The sequence below is a fragment of the Chlorocebus sabaeus genome, chromosome 9 (assembly GCF_047675955.1).
Source record: "Chlorocebus sabaeus isolate Y175 chromosome 9, mChlSab1.0.hap1, whole genome shotgun sequence".
Classification (NCBI taxonomy): domain Eukaryota; kingdom Metazoa; phylum Chordata; class Mammalia; order Primates; family Cercopithecidae; genus Chlorocebus; species Chlorocebus sabaeus.
Genome location: NC_132912.1, coordinates 100,993,439 through 101,006,577, shown reverse-complemented (window position 1 = coordinate 101,006,577; position 13,139 = coordinate 100,993,439). Strand labels below are relative to the sequence as shown.

The following is a 13,139-nucleotide window of genomic DNA, read 5'->3' as shown; positions in this document are numbered from 1 at the left end:
TTTTTATAATCAAGGCTGCAAAGCCAAAATAAATGGTAGCAGATGGAGCAGATTTACAACAGCACTACCCCCACCACATCACAAAAGCCACCACATCACAAGAGCTACCCCCTCCTTGGGGAGTAAAAAGGGACATGTTCTGGGGAACCCTCTGTGAATACAAAGAAGTGCTTTCTTCCTTCTCCCCGACCTTACCTCTCCTCAACTCCCTCGTCTCCTTCATTAGGCAGAGGGAGCATTATATTTTGGCATGACAGTTTAGGTAAACAAGGGAAGGACTGATTTCCTGTTGGATCCAGCAAGCATCCCCCAAACAGTAACAACATTATGCTCACACATGCAGCTAATGGTCTGTGAAAGAATGTGCAGCTAGCAGGGGAGCATGTGGTGACTGATGACTAGATTCAGGCAGGGAGGTTACCCGCCGCTGCTTGCTGGATTCAGTTTCTAAGAGAGCCCAAAAAAGCAGGCCAGGCAGCCAGCCACCGGCTCTGGTCTCAGCCTTGCTGCCACATCACACGTTTGATAGGTGCAGTCAGTTCTAATTCTTGGAAAAGGCCATACAAGGGTTGTGCTGTTACAACTCTGAGCTGAAAGGGAAGGACATGGGAAGACTGGTGGCTGGCATGACTTATAACTAGATGAGAAATGTTAACAGAATACCAACCACCAAATTCCAGGCAGAACCAAAAATGTCAGAAGACTTTCACCTCAGCATACTTTAGCCTCAGAGACACTAAGGTGCTAAGAATGTCAGCTTACTCTTCAGAAGCCTAACTTACCTTTATTCTACAAAGACTTTCACTCTATGAAGAGCATATCAGACCTCATGGGAAATGTACTTTTCTACTAAATTCCAGGTAATCCTGAGATTTAGATGTTCAACACATATGCACAGCAGAGTACATTAGCTATCTTCCTGAGTATTTAACAAGGGCGCCAGTGGCAGCTACAGGGTGCTCTCCAGCTAACTCATCTTGAGAAAGCATGGCTTGGATGTGCCCAAGGATTTATTTCCCATCTGGAAAAGCTCAATATAGTCTGTGCTGGGTCATAGCAGGAGCTCTTACCTCCAGCTAGCATACATCAATCCCAACTGCTTGAATAATGTAACTAAAAAGCACATTCTCTACTAATGGTAGAAGCAGCAACACTCCATAATTTTCAAGTGTAGGCGGGAAAAAAAAAAATCCTTTCTCTGGGTCTGGTTATAAGGATAAATCTGAAAGAGGTGGCTGACTATTGGCTGAAAAACAGGATAGACTACTAGCATACAGCATTAGAATGAGAACCAAAGTAAGTTACTGAAATTATGAAGATTACAAGAAAACTGGGAAATAAACATGGGGCTATATGTTACCACTAACAATGCCTTTAAAAGCTAAAGTGTAGCCAGAAAGAGGCATCCTCACAGACAAATGACAGGAGTAGTCATCTCTTTTGTACTGCCCAAGGTCACTCTTGACCTTGAAGAATCAAAACAGAGCAAAGGTATAACTCAGAGGTATACCATTCAGTATGAAGTCAGGCTACAATTCCCTGCATTTCCTTTCAAATGGAGCCGTACTGTTCAAACAGAACTATCTTAGATAAGTCTGTTCCATAAAGACAAAGAGCAGAAGTCTTGTTGCTAAAAGCCAAAGAGAGGGGCACCTGGACAAAGTATTAGTGGAGAGGGTCAAGAGAACAACTTTAAATTTGGAATGGAGTCACTGAACATGAACAAAGGACACTAGTAGAACTGACCACGAACGAGGAAAACAATGCTGAGGAACTGGGAGAAGGCTATAATATCTCAATAGCAGCAGGCATAGTTGGGTAAGGATCAAGATCCAAGGCTAGTGTCATTTGAAAAACATCTGAATAGAGCCCTACTCCACCATGTTCTAGATAATGCTAATAATCCATCATTGTCATGGGCACTAAATCATTAAAACATGAGGCTGTTGCCCTAGTTGAAAGCACAATGAGCCACTATTTCTTGCCACCTCAGCACCCTAAGGTCTAGTGCTACCATTTCTTCAGCACGGAACTACTTTCCAAAAACACTGAGAATGCAGATATGAGATGGATAAAGCCTGAGTTGATGGCTTTGACTTGTCCACATCCTTTAGGAAATCTCTCAGTGCCCAGAGGTGTTTATTTTATCCTGGCTGCTTGTCATCGTAATGGATGGTCTGGTACTGCTTGCCAAGTACCTCTGGCATAGGTTGAGAAGATCATACCAAGAACACGCTGGCGTGCCACGTCTTCTTCAGGGTATCAGAGTTGCAGAGATGGCAGAAGGCAAGAAAAAGGTTGGAATGAGGGTGCACAAGGAAGATATGAAGGGGAGAGGAGCTACCAGATACCAGTCCCAGGATAATCACTTTTGTAGTATACTGAGGCAGAGAGATCAATTCTCTACTCACTGGGATTCAAGAAAAACAACAGATCCATTTAACCTATGCACAGCATTATAGGCATGAGGATAAGAAGAAAGCTCCTCTCCTATTTCTTGTTGGAATGACAAAACCCAACAAACACCACAGTGATATGTCATAAAATGGGCTTTAATGTCCGCTCTTACAACATGGTATTACTGCTTACACTGGAACTGGCACACAGCTCCCAAGGTTGGTTTACTCTGAGGAATGAAGCTGGCATCCCCCCTGGCTGCAGTATAGCTGGAACGGTCCCAGGCACTGAGCTCAGTATAAACTTTGGAGTCTAACTACCCACATCTCCTATAGTTCACCAACTTTGGAGTTCTGGAACCAGCAGTGTAGATTCTGTGTAGGCCAAGTAAACCAGACATTGTTCTGTCTCTTTGTACTAACCACTCTCTATCCACCCCCTACTCTGCCTCCAGTATTATTCTGTTTTGTGAGGTACTAAGGAATGCTCTGCCTTTGCAGGGCCTAAATCTCCCATTCTTGCGGTTTGAATCCTCTGCTCTATTTTGCATTTGCTTTAAGTATCTTGGAAGTGTGACCCACACTAACATGACTTGCCCTGTCCAGGGGACTCCTGGAATTCACATCTCCCACGTTTCTTCCTAGTTGATGGCTCCCTACTATGCCCATCATAGTAGGGTGATTCCAAAGAACTGCATTTAGGAGTAAAGACAGGAGTCTGTCTTCCTTCTATACCCAGTCAGTCCTTGTCTCAATCACTTTATCTCTTTAACATGCACATCTGCATGTACACAGAGCTCTGGAAGGATCCTCTTATCTGAAGACTATGGAAACATTTTCTGATTCATGGAATTATCCCTTTCATTGAGTGATGTTCAAACTGCAGACTGGTCTCTGCCTTCCCAGATGTCTTCTCGTTGCTTGGCTTCCAACCGCTTTCTCTCTGTAAATAAGAGCAGTGTTAACCATGGTTGTCTATTTCATATAATCAATGACTTTCCCTTAATCCAAATTACAAGGCAAACTTTCGTCATGAGACAAGTGGATATCTTGGTCTCTCTTACCTGATTCCAAGAGTTAATTCCTTTAACTTCCTAAGTGCTTTGTAAGTGAAAATGATACTACTATAAGTCATTACATTTATTACTATATAATAAAAAATATCTGAGGCTAATAGAAGTATATGGAATAAGTCAGAATCTAGTAGGACTCAGATTCCAGTCTTGATAATACATATTTAAATTCTACTTTTCAACTATGTTTAGTGCTTCAACACAATTGCCCATTATTCCCAGCTTACTGATCTTTATAAATATTTCAACAGGTATCAAGGATATGTATTGATATTCTATTTTGTTGCTTAAATGGAAATGGTAGCCCCTGGGCTTTACTCGTATCTCCCCTCTACAACTTTGTTGAAAAAATATTTCAGAGGCAAACCAAATTTCAGTATTTTCAGAGCACTTCCAGGAGCCAGAAATCTTCTGGAATATACAATTACAATATGGAAAACTAAAACTATTTTTAAAAACAAAAAATATACAAATTTGGATAATCTATCTTCAATTTTTAATATGGAAGCTTGGTTCTCCATTTAACACTTTCACCAAGGTCTGAGAAAATATGGACCATACAACAGTCTGGTGACTCAAGCACTCCTTTAGGTGCCACAATACCAGTTCCAATTGCATGGCTAGTCATTTATCTTGAAACCATAAAATGGTGATAAGCCTACATGATAGATGGTAAGCCTAAATGTTTCCTTCTTATTGTTCCAAATTGATAATGCTTGTATAAGATTCAGCAAGTCATGAATCAGGGAGATTACAGAAATCGAGATGAATTTAGAATAAACACTTGCTATTCTGATATATCTTTCCTCATCAGCAGAATCCCTTACAACATTCCTACCCTATATCTGACTACACTTTAAGGGCAAAGAAGTTGGTTATGAAGCTGACTGGCACTTGGAAATATGAGAAAAAGAAATTCACTGCTATTTGGGCACCATCTTGTGGCATTATCTGAATATAGCAGCAAAGTTGAGGCAAAAAACAGTGGTCTGCAAATTGCAAACTGAATGAAGGCTGGTAGAGTGCCTTGGAACTGAGGCAGGCTTGAACTGCACTGGGGTTCCCTAGGAGACACAAAGGATAACTGGCTGGTCTAAAGGATTCCAGAATTTCTTAGGAAGGCAGCATGGTCTTGATTCTTACAAACATGGAGAAGTTAGGAGGGGATCTAAAGGCAATGGATGAAAGCAATCAAAATCTGGTTCTACATCCCAAGGAAAAATGAAGAAACCAGAAAAGTAAATTATTAGAACTCCAATTTTTCAATAAGGTGTGGAACTTAAATCATAAGAGTAATATGAGAAGATGGAAGAGATCCAAGAGCAGTAGAAAAATATGACTGCCCATAACACACAATTCCAAAATCAAAACAATTCTGAAAACAAAGTTACTGCTTTCTTTTTGGGGCCAAAATTAATTGATGGAGGCAAATCTAACCTGAAAGGATACGAAGCCATTTATAGTCTTAACATATCCCATTTAATGTGAACAGTCACACACTCTGCTGCAGAAATATTAATGTGTCTTGATTTTGGTGTTATAAGACACAGATACCATATTAGCTTTCTAAAATCTGGAAAGTTCAGAATTCTGAAATTTTTTTCGTTTTTTTTCGTTTTTTTTTGGAGCTGGAGTCTCACTCTGTCACCCAGGGTGGAGTGCAGTGGTGTGATCTTGGCTTACTGCAACCTCCGCCTCCTGGGTTCAAGCGATTCTCGTGCCTCAGCCTCCTGAGTAGCTCTTGAGTAACAGGCATGTGCCACCATGCCCGGCTAATTTTTTTGTATTTGTAGTAGAGACACAGTTTCGCCATGCTAGCCAGGCTGGTCTTGAACTCCTGAGCTCAGGTAATCTGCCCGCCTCAGCCTCCCAAAGTGCTGGGATGATAGGCATGAGCCACTGTGCCCGACCTGAAACATTTCCCAACACTTTCTAATAAAAGTAAGTAGATTCTAATGGTAAGCCATATGAAAAAACTAGTAGGAGTAGGAAGACAAATTGAGAAGCACAAAGAAATAGTGAAAATGGGAGGTGTAAATTTAGAAATACAAGAACATGAATAGAATAGAGAAATGTAGGTCAGGACAGGAAATAATAATTTCTTTATTTTAAAGATAAGGAAACAGAAGCTCGGAGAGCTGAAATGACTTGCCTAAGGTTACACAGCCAGTGAAAGAATTGAATCTAGGACCCAGATCCTTAATTCTTCACCAGCACACCTTCTACTATCCTGACATCTGAAATATCTACAAGGGAAAAAATACGAAAAAAAACTGTATGAACAGAAAGACAAAGAAACATGTCCCTTTATTAAAGAGAAAGGAAAGCAGATAATAGCTGATAAACTGCATGAAAGAAAGCTCCTACTAACTTGACCTCCAATAATTAAAAGAATCAATCAAGAGAAAGCCCAACAGTAGACATGAGGGCAAGGAATTAAGAAAAAATGGAAAATTCAGCACAAAGTGATTGACCTAAAACATTCACATCGGCTGGCCCTGAAAACTTTCATTCTCCAATATAATAAATCAATCAACAGAAATGACTATATTAAATGAGCTGCCTGCAATCACAGTGCAGTCAAGACTTTACGTAAGAGAATGTGAAGCCCTGAAGATTGTAAAAGGGCCAGTTTGGTGTCATGTTTTAAAAAAAGCAAAGACAGAGGATGTAAATTAAAGACTTTCAAAATTACTTCTAGGTCTATGAAAAATAATCACAAAATCTACTGTAGTCACCTACAGAACAAGAGACAACATGCTTCGTGAAGAACACGTCTGGTCAAACGAATCTTATTCCCTTCTTTTATAGAGGGACAGATGTAGTAGATCAAGGAGAAGTAATCTAACCTCTTAATTTTAGCAAAGTTTTAGATTTTAAGTTTACCAAATATTTATATAATCATAATATATGGAAAAATACAGTCTGAATCCAATAAGGGGGCATTTAACTCTAGAGTGTGGAATAATTATCAATGTATTAAGTGTCAACACAAGGAACCATGTACTATTTAGCAACAGCTGGTGACCTGGTCAGTTAGTTAGTCCTAGGTTAACATTTTCATCTCTGATCTAGGCAAAGGTAGTAGGTTTAATAAACAGCAATTGACACCAAAAAATGAGTAAATGCTACATCACAGAAAAAAAGTCACATTAAAATGAAAAAAAAAAAAAATGTAGTTAGAAATGAACTTCAGACATCAGGGGAGAAAAGACACCAAGAAAATACCCTAAGACCTAGATTATGAATCAGCAATGCCACACTGCCCTTTAAGGCAGAGTAATGGGAAGTCTAAAAAGGGTTTTCATAAGGTATCAACTATGATTAAATTTATTACTATCTTACAGAGATGGTTTGAAGTTCTTTGTGATTTAATTAATCAAACTAGGTAAGCAGATTACTATTTACTTACTTTGCCTTTCAGGCCTGTGACCCAAAAGATGGGCTTTCAGAACCAGCCAATTAATCACCTACCTTCAAGAATAAAATGAAAATAAATAAAATTGTAGCGGGCTTTGAAAATAAGAAGGTAGCTTATTCTGAAAGGTAATGATATCTATGTCCAGTTTTAGGTGGGAATCAATATTTGTATGAGTGGAACATGGGAAAATTGTATATACATTCCTGAGTTTGGTCTTTATTTTGTTTTTTATTTTTTTGAGATAGAGTCTTGCTCTGTTGCCCAGGCTGGAGTGCAATGGCGCAATCTCGGCTCACTGCAACCTCTGCCTCTCAGGTTCAAGTGATTCTCCTGCCTCAGCCTCCTGAGTAGCTGGGACTACAGGTGCATGCCACCACACCCGGCTAATTTTTCTATTTTTAGTAGAGACAGGGTTTCACCATGTTGGCCCGGCTGGACTCAAACTCCTGACCTCAGATGATCCGCCTGCCTCGGCATCCCAAAATGCTGGGATTACAGGAGTAAGCCGCCATGCCCAGCCCTGAGTTTTGTCTTTAAAATGTGGTTTTAGGCTGGGCACAGTGGCTCAGGTCTGTAATTCCAGCACTTTGGGAGGCCAAGGCAGAAGATCACTTGAGTCCAAGAGTTTGAGACTAGCCTAGGCAACAGAGAGAGACCCTATCACTACAAAAAGGAAAAAATTAGCCGGCATGGTGGCACATGCCTGTAGCCCCAGCTACTCAGGAGGCTGAGGTGAAAGGATTGCTTGCACCTGGGAGGTTGAGGCTGCAGAGAGCTGTGATCGTGCCACTGCACTCCAGTCTGGGTGACAAAGTGAGACCCTGTCTCAATAAATGTCTCAATAAATAAATAATCAAAGTAGAGTGAAAAATGTAGCAGAAAAGTACTTAAAACTCAAAATCACGAATTCAAAATTCATTAATTAGGAAGGTTTCACACTCTGGGTTTTATAAAGAAAAACATGGAGGGCTTAGCATTCAGAATAGAGTCAAGATTTACAAAGAAAACTTAGAGTAACCAATGTCATCCATGTATTTGGTCAATGAACATGTATTGAGTGTCTTTTTATGTACCAGGCACTGCTGCCAGACAGCAGAACTCTTCAAGTGGGAGAAAGAAAGGCTGGGAGATTATCATACCATATTATAACAGGAAGATATACAGATTTCAATTCCCATGCTAATTCTGATCCCTTGGCAATGGTCATGTAAAACTCACCAAGAATGTCATGACTGATTTAACAATATCTGCCACGTGTAATGGATGGAGAGTAGCAGCATATAATACATATTTGTCATTACAAGCTCATATTATAATGAACATTAAATTCTTAACAGTCATATCAATAATCGTATCCTGAATTTGTAAAGCACTTTACCAAACATTTTTACATATGTTAACTTATTCTGTGCTCAAAACATTCTCCATGATTAGGTAGGCTGAGGAGTACTTTCACTTTGCTGGAAACCAGGGGGTGCAGAGAGGTATCTGACTCGCCCATGGCCACACAGCTAGGTAATGGCAAAAGCTCTATTAGAGCCCAGATTTCCTCATTTCTAAACAATCTGCCCCTGATCTTTATAGTTAAAGTTGTTAGAACAAAACAGTACACAGATATTCTCTATTTCTACTAAGGAAAAAACAAGAGGACACTGGTTTAAACTATCATGCAGATTTATAAGTCAGACCTAAGGAAGATTTTTCTGTGAGTGAAAAGCTACTAACCATTGGTACAGATAATAAAGAAGTTTGTCATATTTTATTCCTGGAGACTTTAAAAAATGTTTTATGTAAGTATTTTTTTCTAGGAAAAAATGTCAGTAACTCCAAAAGTCCTTCAAGAGGGATTACAGTATTACAGAAGAAGCATGGGTTTTATTAATCAGCGGTACCTAGAGTCAGATGCCTTCTCTTTCAGTTTACCAGCTGGGTGACTTTAGGCCAGTTACTTAACTTCTCTGGGTCAGCTCTAAACTCAAGATGGTATCATTGGTCACAGAGTTATCATAACACAGAATCATCATAACCTGTAAGTTATGATGGAGTTTCCTTCCTGTCCTTTTAATCAACAAAAATCATTTATGGTTTTTAATCTTAAAATCTACAGAACTGAAGTGAGAGGAAAAACAACTGCTTAAAATGCCCAAAAGAGGAACATATTTTCTTCCCTACTCAAGGCAGATTATCTCCACTAGATTGTAAGGCTTAAGGAGAGGAACAAAATCTTGCCACCTTTCTAATTCTCCTAAATAGGGAACACAATGCTTTGCACAGGGCAGGTGCTCAGTGAATGCCACATGGAGCTAATAGACGATTATAGGAATTTTAAAATAAAAAGAGTAATTAATGACAAAAGTATGCACTGAAATCTGTGCTGGATTCACCATATAATGATACTACTATTATTACTAACAAAAACAATAGCAGCTAACACTTATCATATAACTCATTATAGGCCTGTAGAAACAGGAGCAAGAGAGTACCTATGGTTTTTTGAAGATGACTAAGTATCCTTCATGGATTAGCTCGCTTGAGTTCCATTTAAGTCTGAAAAAACAGAGGCCTCCAGAGAGTAAGTAAGTTACTTACCTACCCTCTCAAGGTCACACAGACAGTAAATGGCAGACCTAAGATGTGGACCCAGGAAGTGCGATTCCAGAGTCTAATACCTAAAACAGTAAAGTTTCTACCGAAAAAAAATCTTTAAAGCCTGGGCTCCATGCAGGCAAGCATATAAGTATCTGCCCAACACAGAAAGAGGCCAGAAAGAGATACATCAGGAAATTTTCCAGATGCATTTCCTCAGATACAAAGAATGGTAGCACTCTGGAGCATAATAAAGGAAGAGTCCTCTATAATCCATACAGCCTCAGCACCAGTAGGTAGGAGGAACTTATCACAGTGGGTCTCTATTCACAAATAAAGGCCTTCTTTAGGAAAGCAATAGAGTACCCACTTAGTCAACAGTCTCAATTTTAATTGCATCACTGAAATGTCCTTTGTATAGCCAGACATTTAAAACAAATACTTCAAGTGGAGCTGCATGCTGATGCGCCTAGAGAAAGAAAAGGGAATACTCAAGATGATATCCACGCAAAACCACTGTTGCAGGATCTGTAGAGATACAGGTGATATACACCCACAGAGAAGGATGATAACATGGCAAAGGGAGTCATATCCCTTTTTATAGATATCACTGTTATCACACAGAAATCATTTTCTTCAGAGACAACCAATTAACAAAGGGTTAAGGACACTGCACATTCATCTTTAATCTAGTTCTGTTATTGCCATCTATAAAAACCCAAGGAACCCAGTTATGTTTCTATAGTCCGTAGGAGGCCTTTGAGTAAACAATGATTGGAAAACATCAAAACTGCCTCATTATAGTCATTAAGGTTTCAAAAATTAGTTGGGTTCAACTCTGAAACTCTAGCACTTGCCATGACACACTCTGTCACTGGTTATCTGGCCAGTGCAGCTGAGAGTCTGCAAGCTGCCTGCTATCACCAAAGCAGAGAGGACAGGAAGTATTAATGGCCTTGTTAGGCCAGCAATAAACAAGGAGTTTGAAACTTCAATTCGTTTAATGGAAAAATGAAGTTACTTTTCGGTAAGTGGAGTTTTCAGAATAAATTGCCTTCACAGATTCCAGGGATTGTGGGCTAAGGCAACGAGACTGTCTAAAGCCTGAAGGTTGATAAAAAGTACTTAAGTGCCACACCAGAGTCCCAAGCCTTTACATACAACTCAACAGCCTGTAGAGGAGACAGAGAGATTTTAACTTCAACCCCAAACTATAAGAAAATAAAAACTCTGCTTGTGGATCAGGGGAAATATTTTTCTGAGAACGCTTGGATAATGGAAAATAATCAGAAGACAGGTAAATCTAATGGAGCCACTCAGGACTGCCTTAAAAAGACAAAAATACCTCCTACAGTTGTTATCATCAATGTCAGTTGCTGGTTTTTCCTAAATTTGTCTTCTACCTCAGATCTAAACCATTTGGTAACATTAGGGCAATATCATGGCAATTGTGGCCCAGTAAAACCATAGCAAATGTTTTCTGCCTAGGACACTGTAAGTTTTCACAGGAAAATTTTTCTCAGAGAAAAACTGTAGGAAAAGCCATGGATGGGCTGAGAAGACCAAACCTATCTCTTGGAAAACAACAGTAGGAGCGTGGATTAGGATGTTTTGGTGTGTTAAACAGGCAGACAAATCCTGAAACGTCTTCTCCTGAACGTAAGGCATGAGACTTTCTACACACTTAGGAGGCTTCTAGGAAACAGAAATGACAAAATGGAATGGGCTTCATTCTTTTTTTTTTTTTTAAACACACGCCTTATAGTGAGCTGTAAAGGGACTAGAGAAGAACGCCATCCTTTCAGCTCACCTCTGGCTTCTTGCAGTTTCTTGAGCTCTGCTTCTCGTTCGGTTTTGCTCTGCTTACTTCGAACCCCAAGGGCACTGATGACTAACCTTCTGGCTAGGGCTGCTGAAGTCTCAGGACGCTCCTTTGCTGGCTGGAGGAACTCTGAATGGAAGAAAGGGAGGGAGTAGGAGGGAGTAAAGAGAGAGCACTCCAGCTTCAAGTGATTTAACTCAGTAATTAACATACAAAATAGACTAACAAGGGCTGCATCAGCAGTAATTAATACAAGCCTGATAGATGACGATCAGAGAAAATTAACATGGCAAAGCACAAACCCCTGGCTTCATTATCTGCATTAACACAGTATCTTACAGTGACTCTATCAGGCAGTTAAACACAGAGGTAAACTAGGTAGGGATGTCATGAGAAACTGGTTGCTGCATTGCCTGCCGTTAGTTCTCAGACTCTCCAAGTGGCTGCTCAGATGCCATATTTCCAACATGGTCATTTCTCTTTTATTTATTTTTTCTTAAAAACATACTTCTTTTAACACTAAAAATAAAAGTGATATGTCTTTAGATGTCTGGATGCTATAAAACTGCTGGAAAGAATAATAATACCACCATCAGCAAGAAAAAACCCAGAGATTATAGACTCACCAGCATAAGCTCTAGCTTTGGCCTTGGCTGCTCTCGTGGCCTGTGACAAGGGACGAATCTTCACCATGGTGTGTTTAATACCCAACGCATCACGAGCTGCAAAGAGGAATAAAAGGAAGCAGAAGACATGAAGTACAGTGATGCAAAGGAACAACTAGGGATGGCTCTTAGTATTTCCTAGATGTTATGCTTTTTTTCTCAAAGCAAGCAAAAGAGACTAAGATCTAGAGGCAGTAATTATTTTAGATCAGGTATCAGCAAACTATGGCTCTGTGACCAAATGCAGCCAACCACCTGTTTTTATATTTATTTACAAAGTAATTTTATTATTTTACTGAAACAGAGCCATGCCCATTTGGCCTGTATATTGTCTATGGCTGGTTTCTTGCTCCAACAGCAGAGTTAAGTAGTGAAAGAGACTGATGCTTCACGAAGCCTAAAATACTGTTTTTACCGTTTGGTCCTTTATATAATAATTTTGCAGACCCATATTCTAGGTGGTTCAGACAGGAATTAACATTTTAATATCTCTATTTTCTTTGAATGCCTCTGCATCAGATCTGTCATGAGGCCAATGATGTATGTAAAAAGGCCCAATCATATATTCAGAGAGTATGTATTATAACTTCTCACTAGATAGGTTAAAGTGTTACTTAAATTCACTTGTCTGGGATGGGGAAAAAAAAAAATCACCAATATTGTAAGAGTTAGCCCCACTGGATTCTTCAATCTCTACCTTAATCTGTTTATGTACTATCATGACAGTTATGTGTACAAATAACCTTAAAAGGTGTTGACTCTATCTCTCCAAATACCACTGGACTAACATGAAAGAGGAGAATGGGTACCAAAGTATCTTACTTCAAAAAAACCACTATCTGTCCTATTACCTACACTGGCTGAATAAAATGCCAACTTTCTCAAATAGAAGGGAAATAGAAAAAGTAGCATGAGAAAATGAACAATAAGAAAGGAAGGTTGAAAGCCATTGGGTGAATACCTGTAATTGGACTGGAGAATACTCCTAGGGCATGTGTATCATCCACCCATTTAATATCAAATCCTTTCTTTCTGCAACACACAAAAAAAATTTTATTTCCTAAAATAAAATTTACTTTTATGAAACATCTCACAAATAGAATCTCATAAAGCATTTCACAAGATAGAAACACTCAACGAGTGCACAGGTGGAATGGGGATAATGACACCAAAAAC

At 39.4% G+C, this 13,139-nt stretch overlaps 1 protein-coding gene across 4 annotated transcripts in view; it reads right to left on the bottom strand.

Moving 5' to 3' along the window:
- Positions 1-2,531: 2,531 nt before the first annotated feature.
- The window catches only part of R3HCC1L (R3H domain and coiled-coil containing 1 like), a 104,938-nt gene continuing 94,330 nt past the window's right edge, over positions 2,532-13,139 (bottom strand). For all 4 annotated transcript variants that reach the window (XM_007963781.3, XM_007963780.3, XM_038009417.2 and 1 more), the window contains 4 exons: positions 12,925-12,995; positions 11,925-12,020; positions 11,287-11,427; positions 2,532-3,339 (listed from right to left, as the gene is read on the bottom strand). In XM_007963781.3, coding sequence (XP_007961972.3) covers positions 3,272-3,339; positions 11,287-11,427; positions 11,925-12,020; positions 12,925-12,995 — 376 coding nt within the window. In that variant the 3' untranslated portion in view covers positions 2,532-3,271. The remainder of the gene's footprint in view (positions 3,340-11,286; positions 11,428-11,924; positions 12,021-12,924; positions 12,996-13,139) is intronic.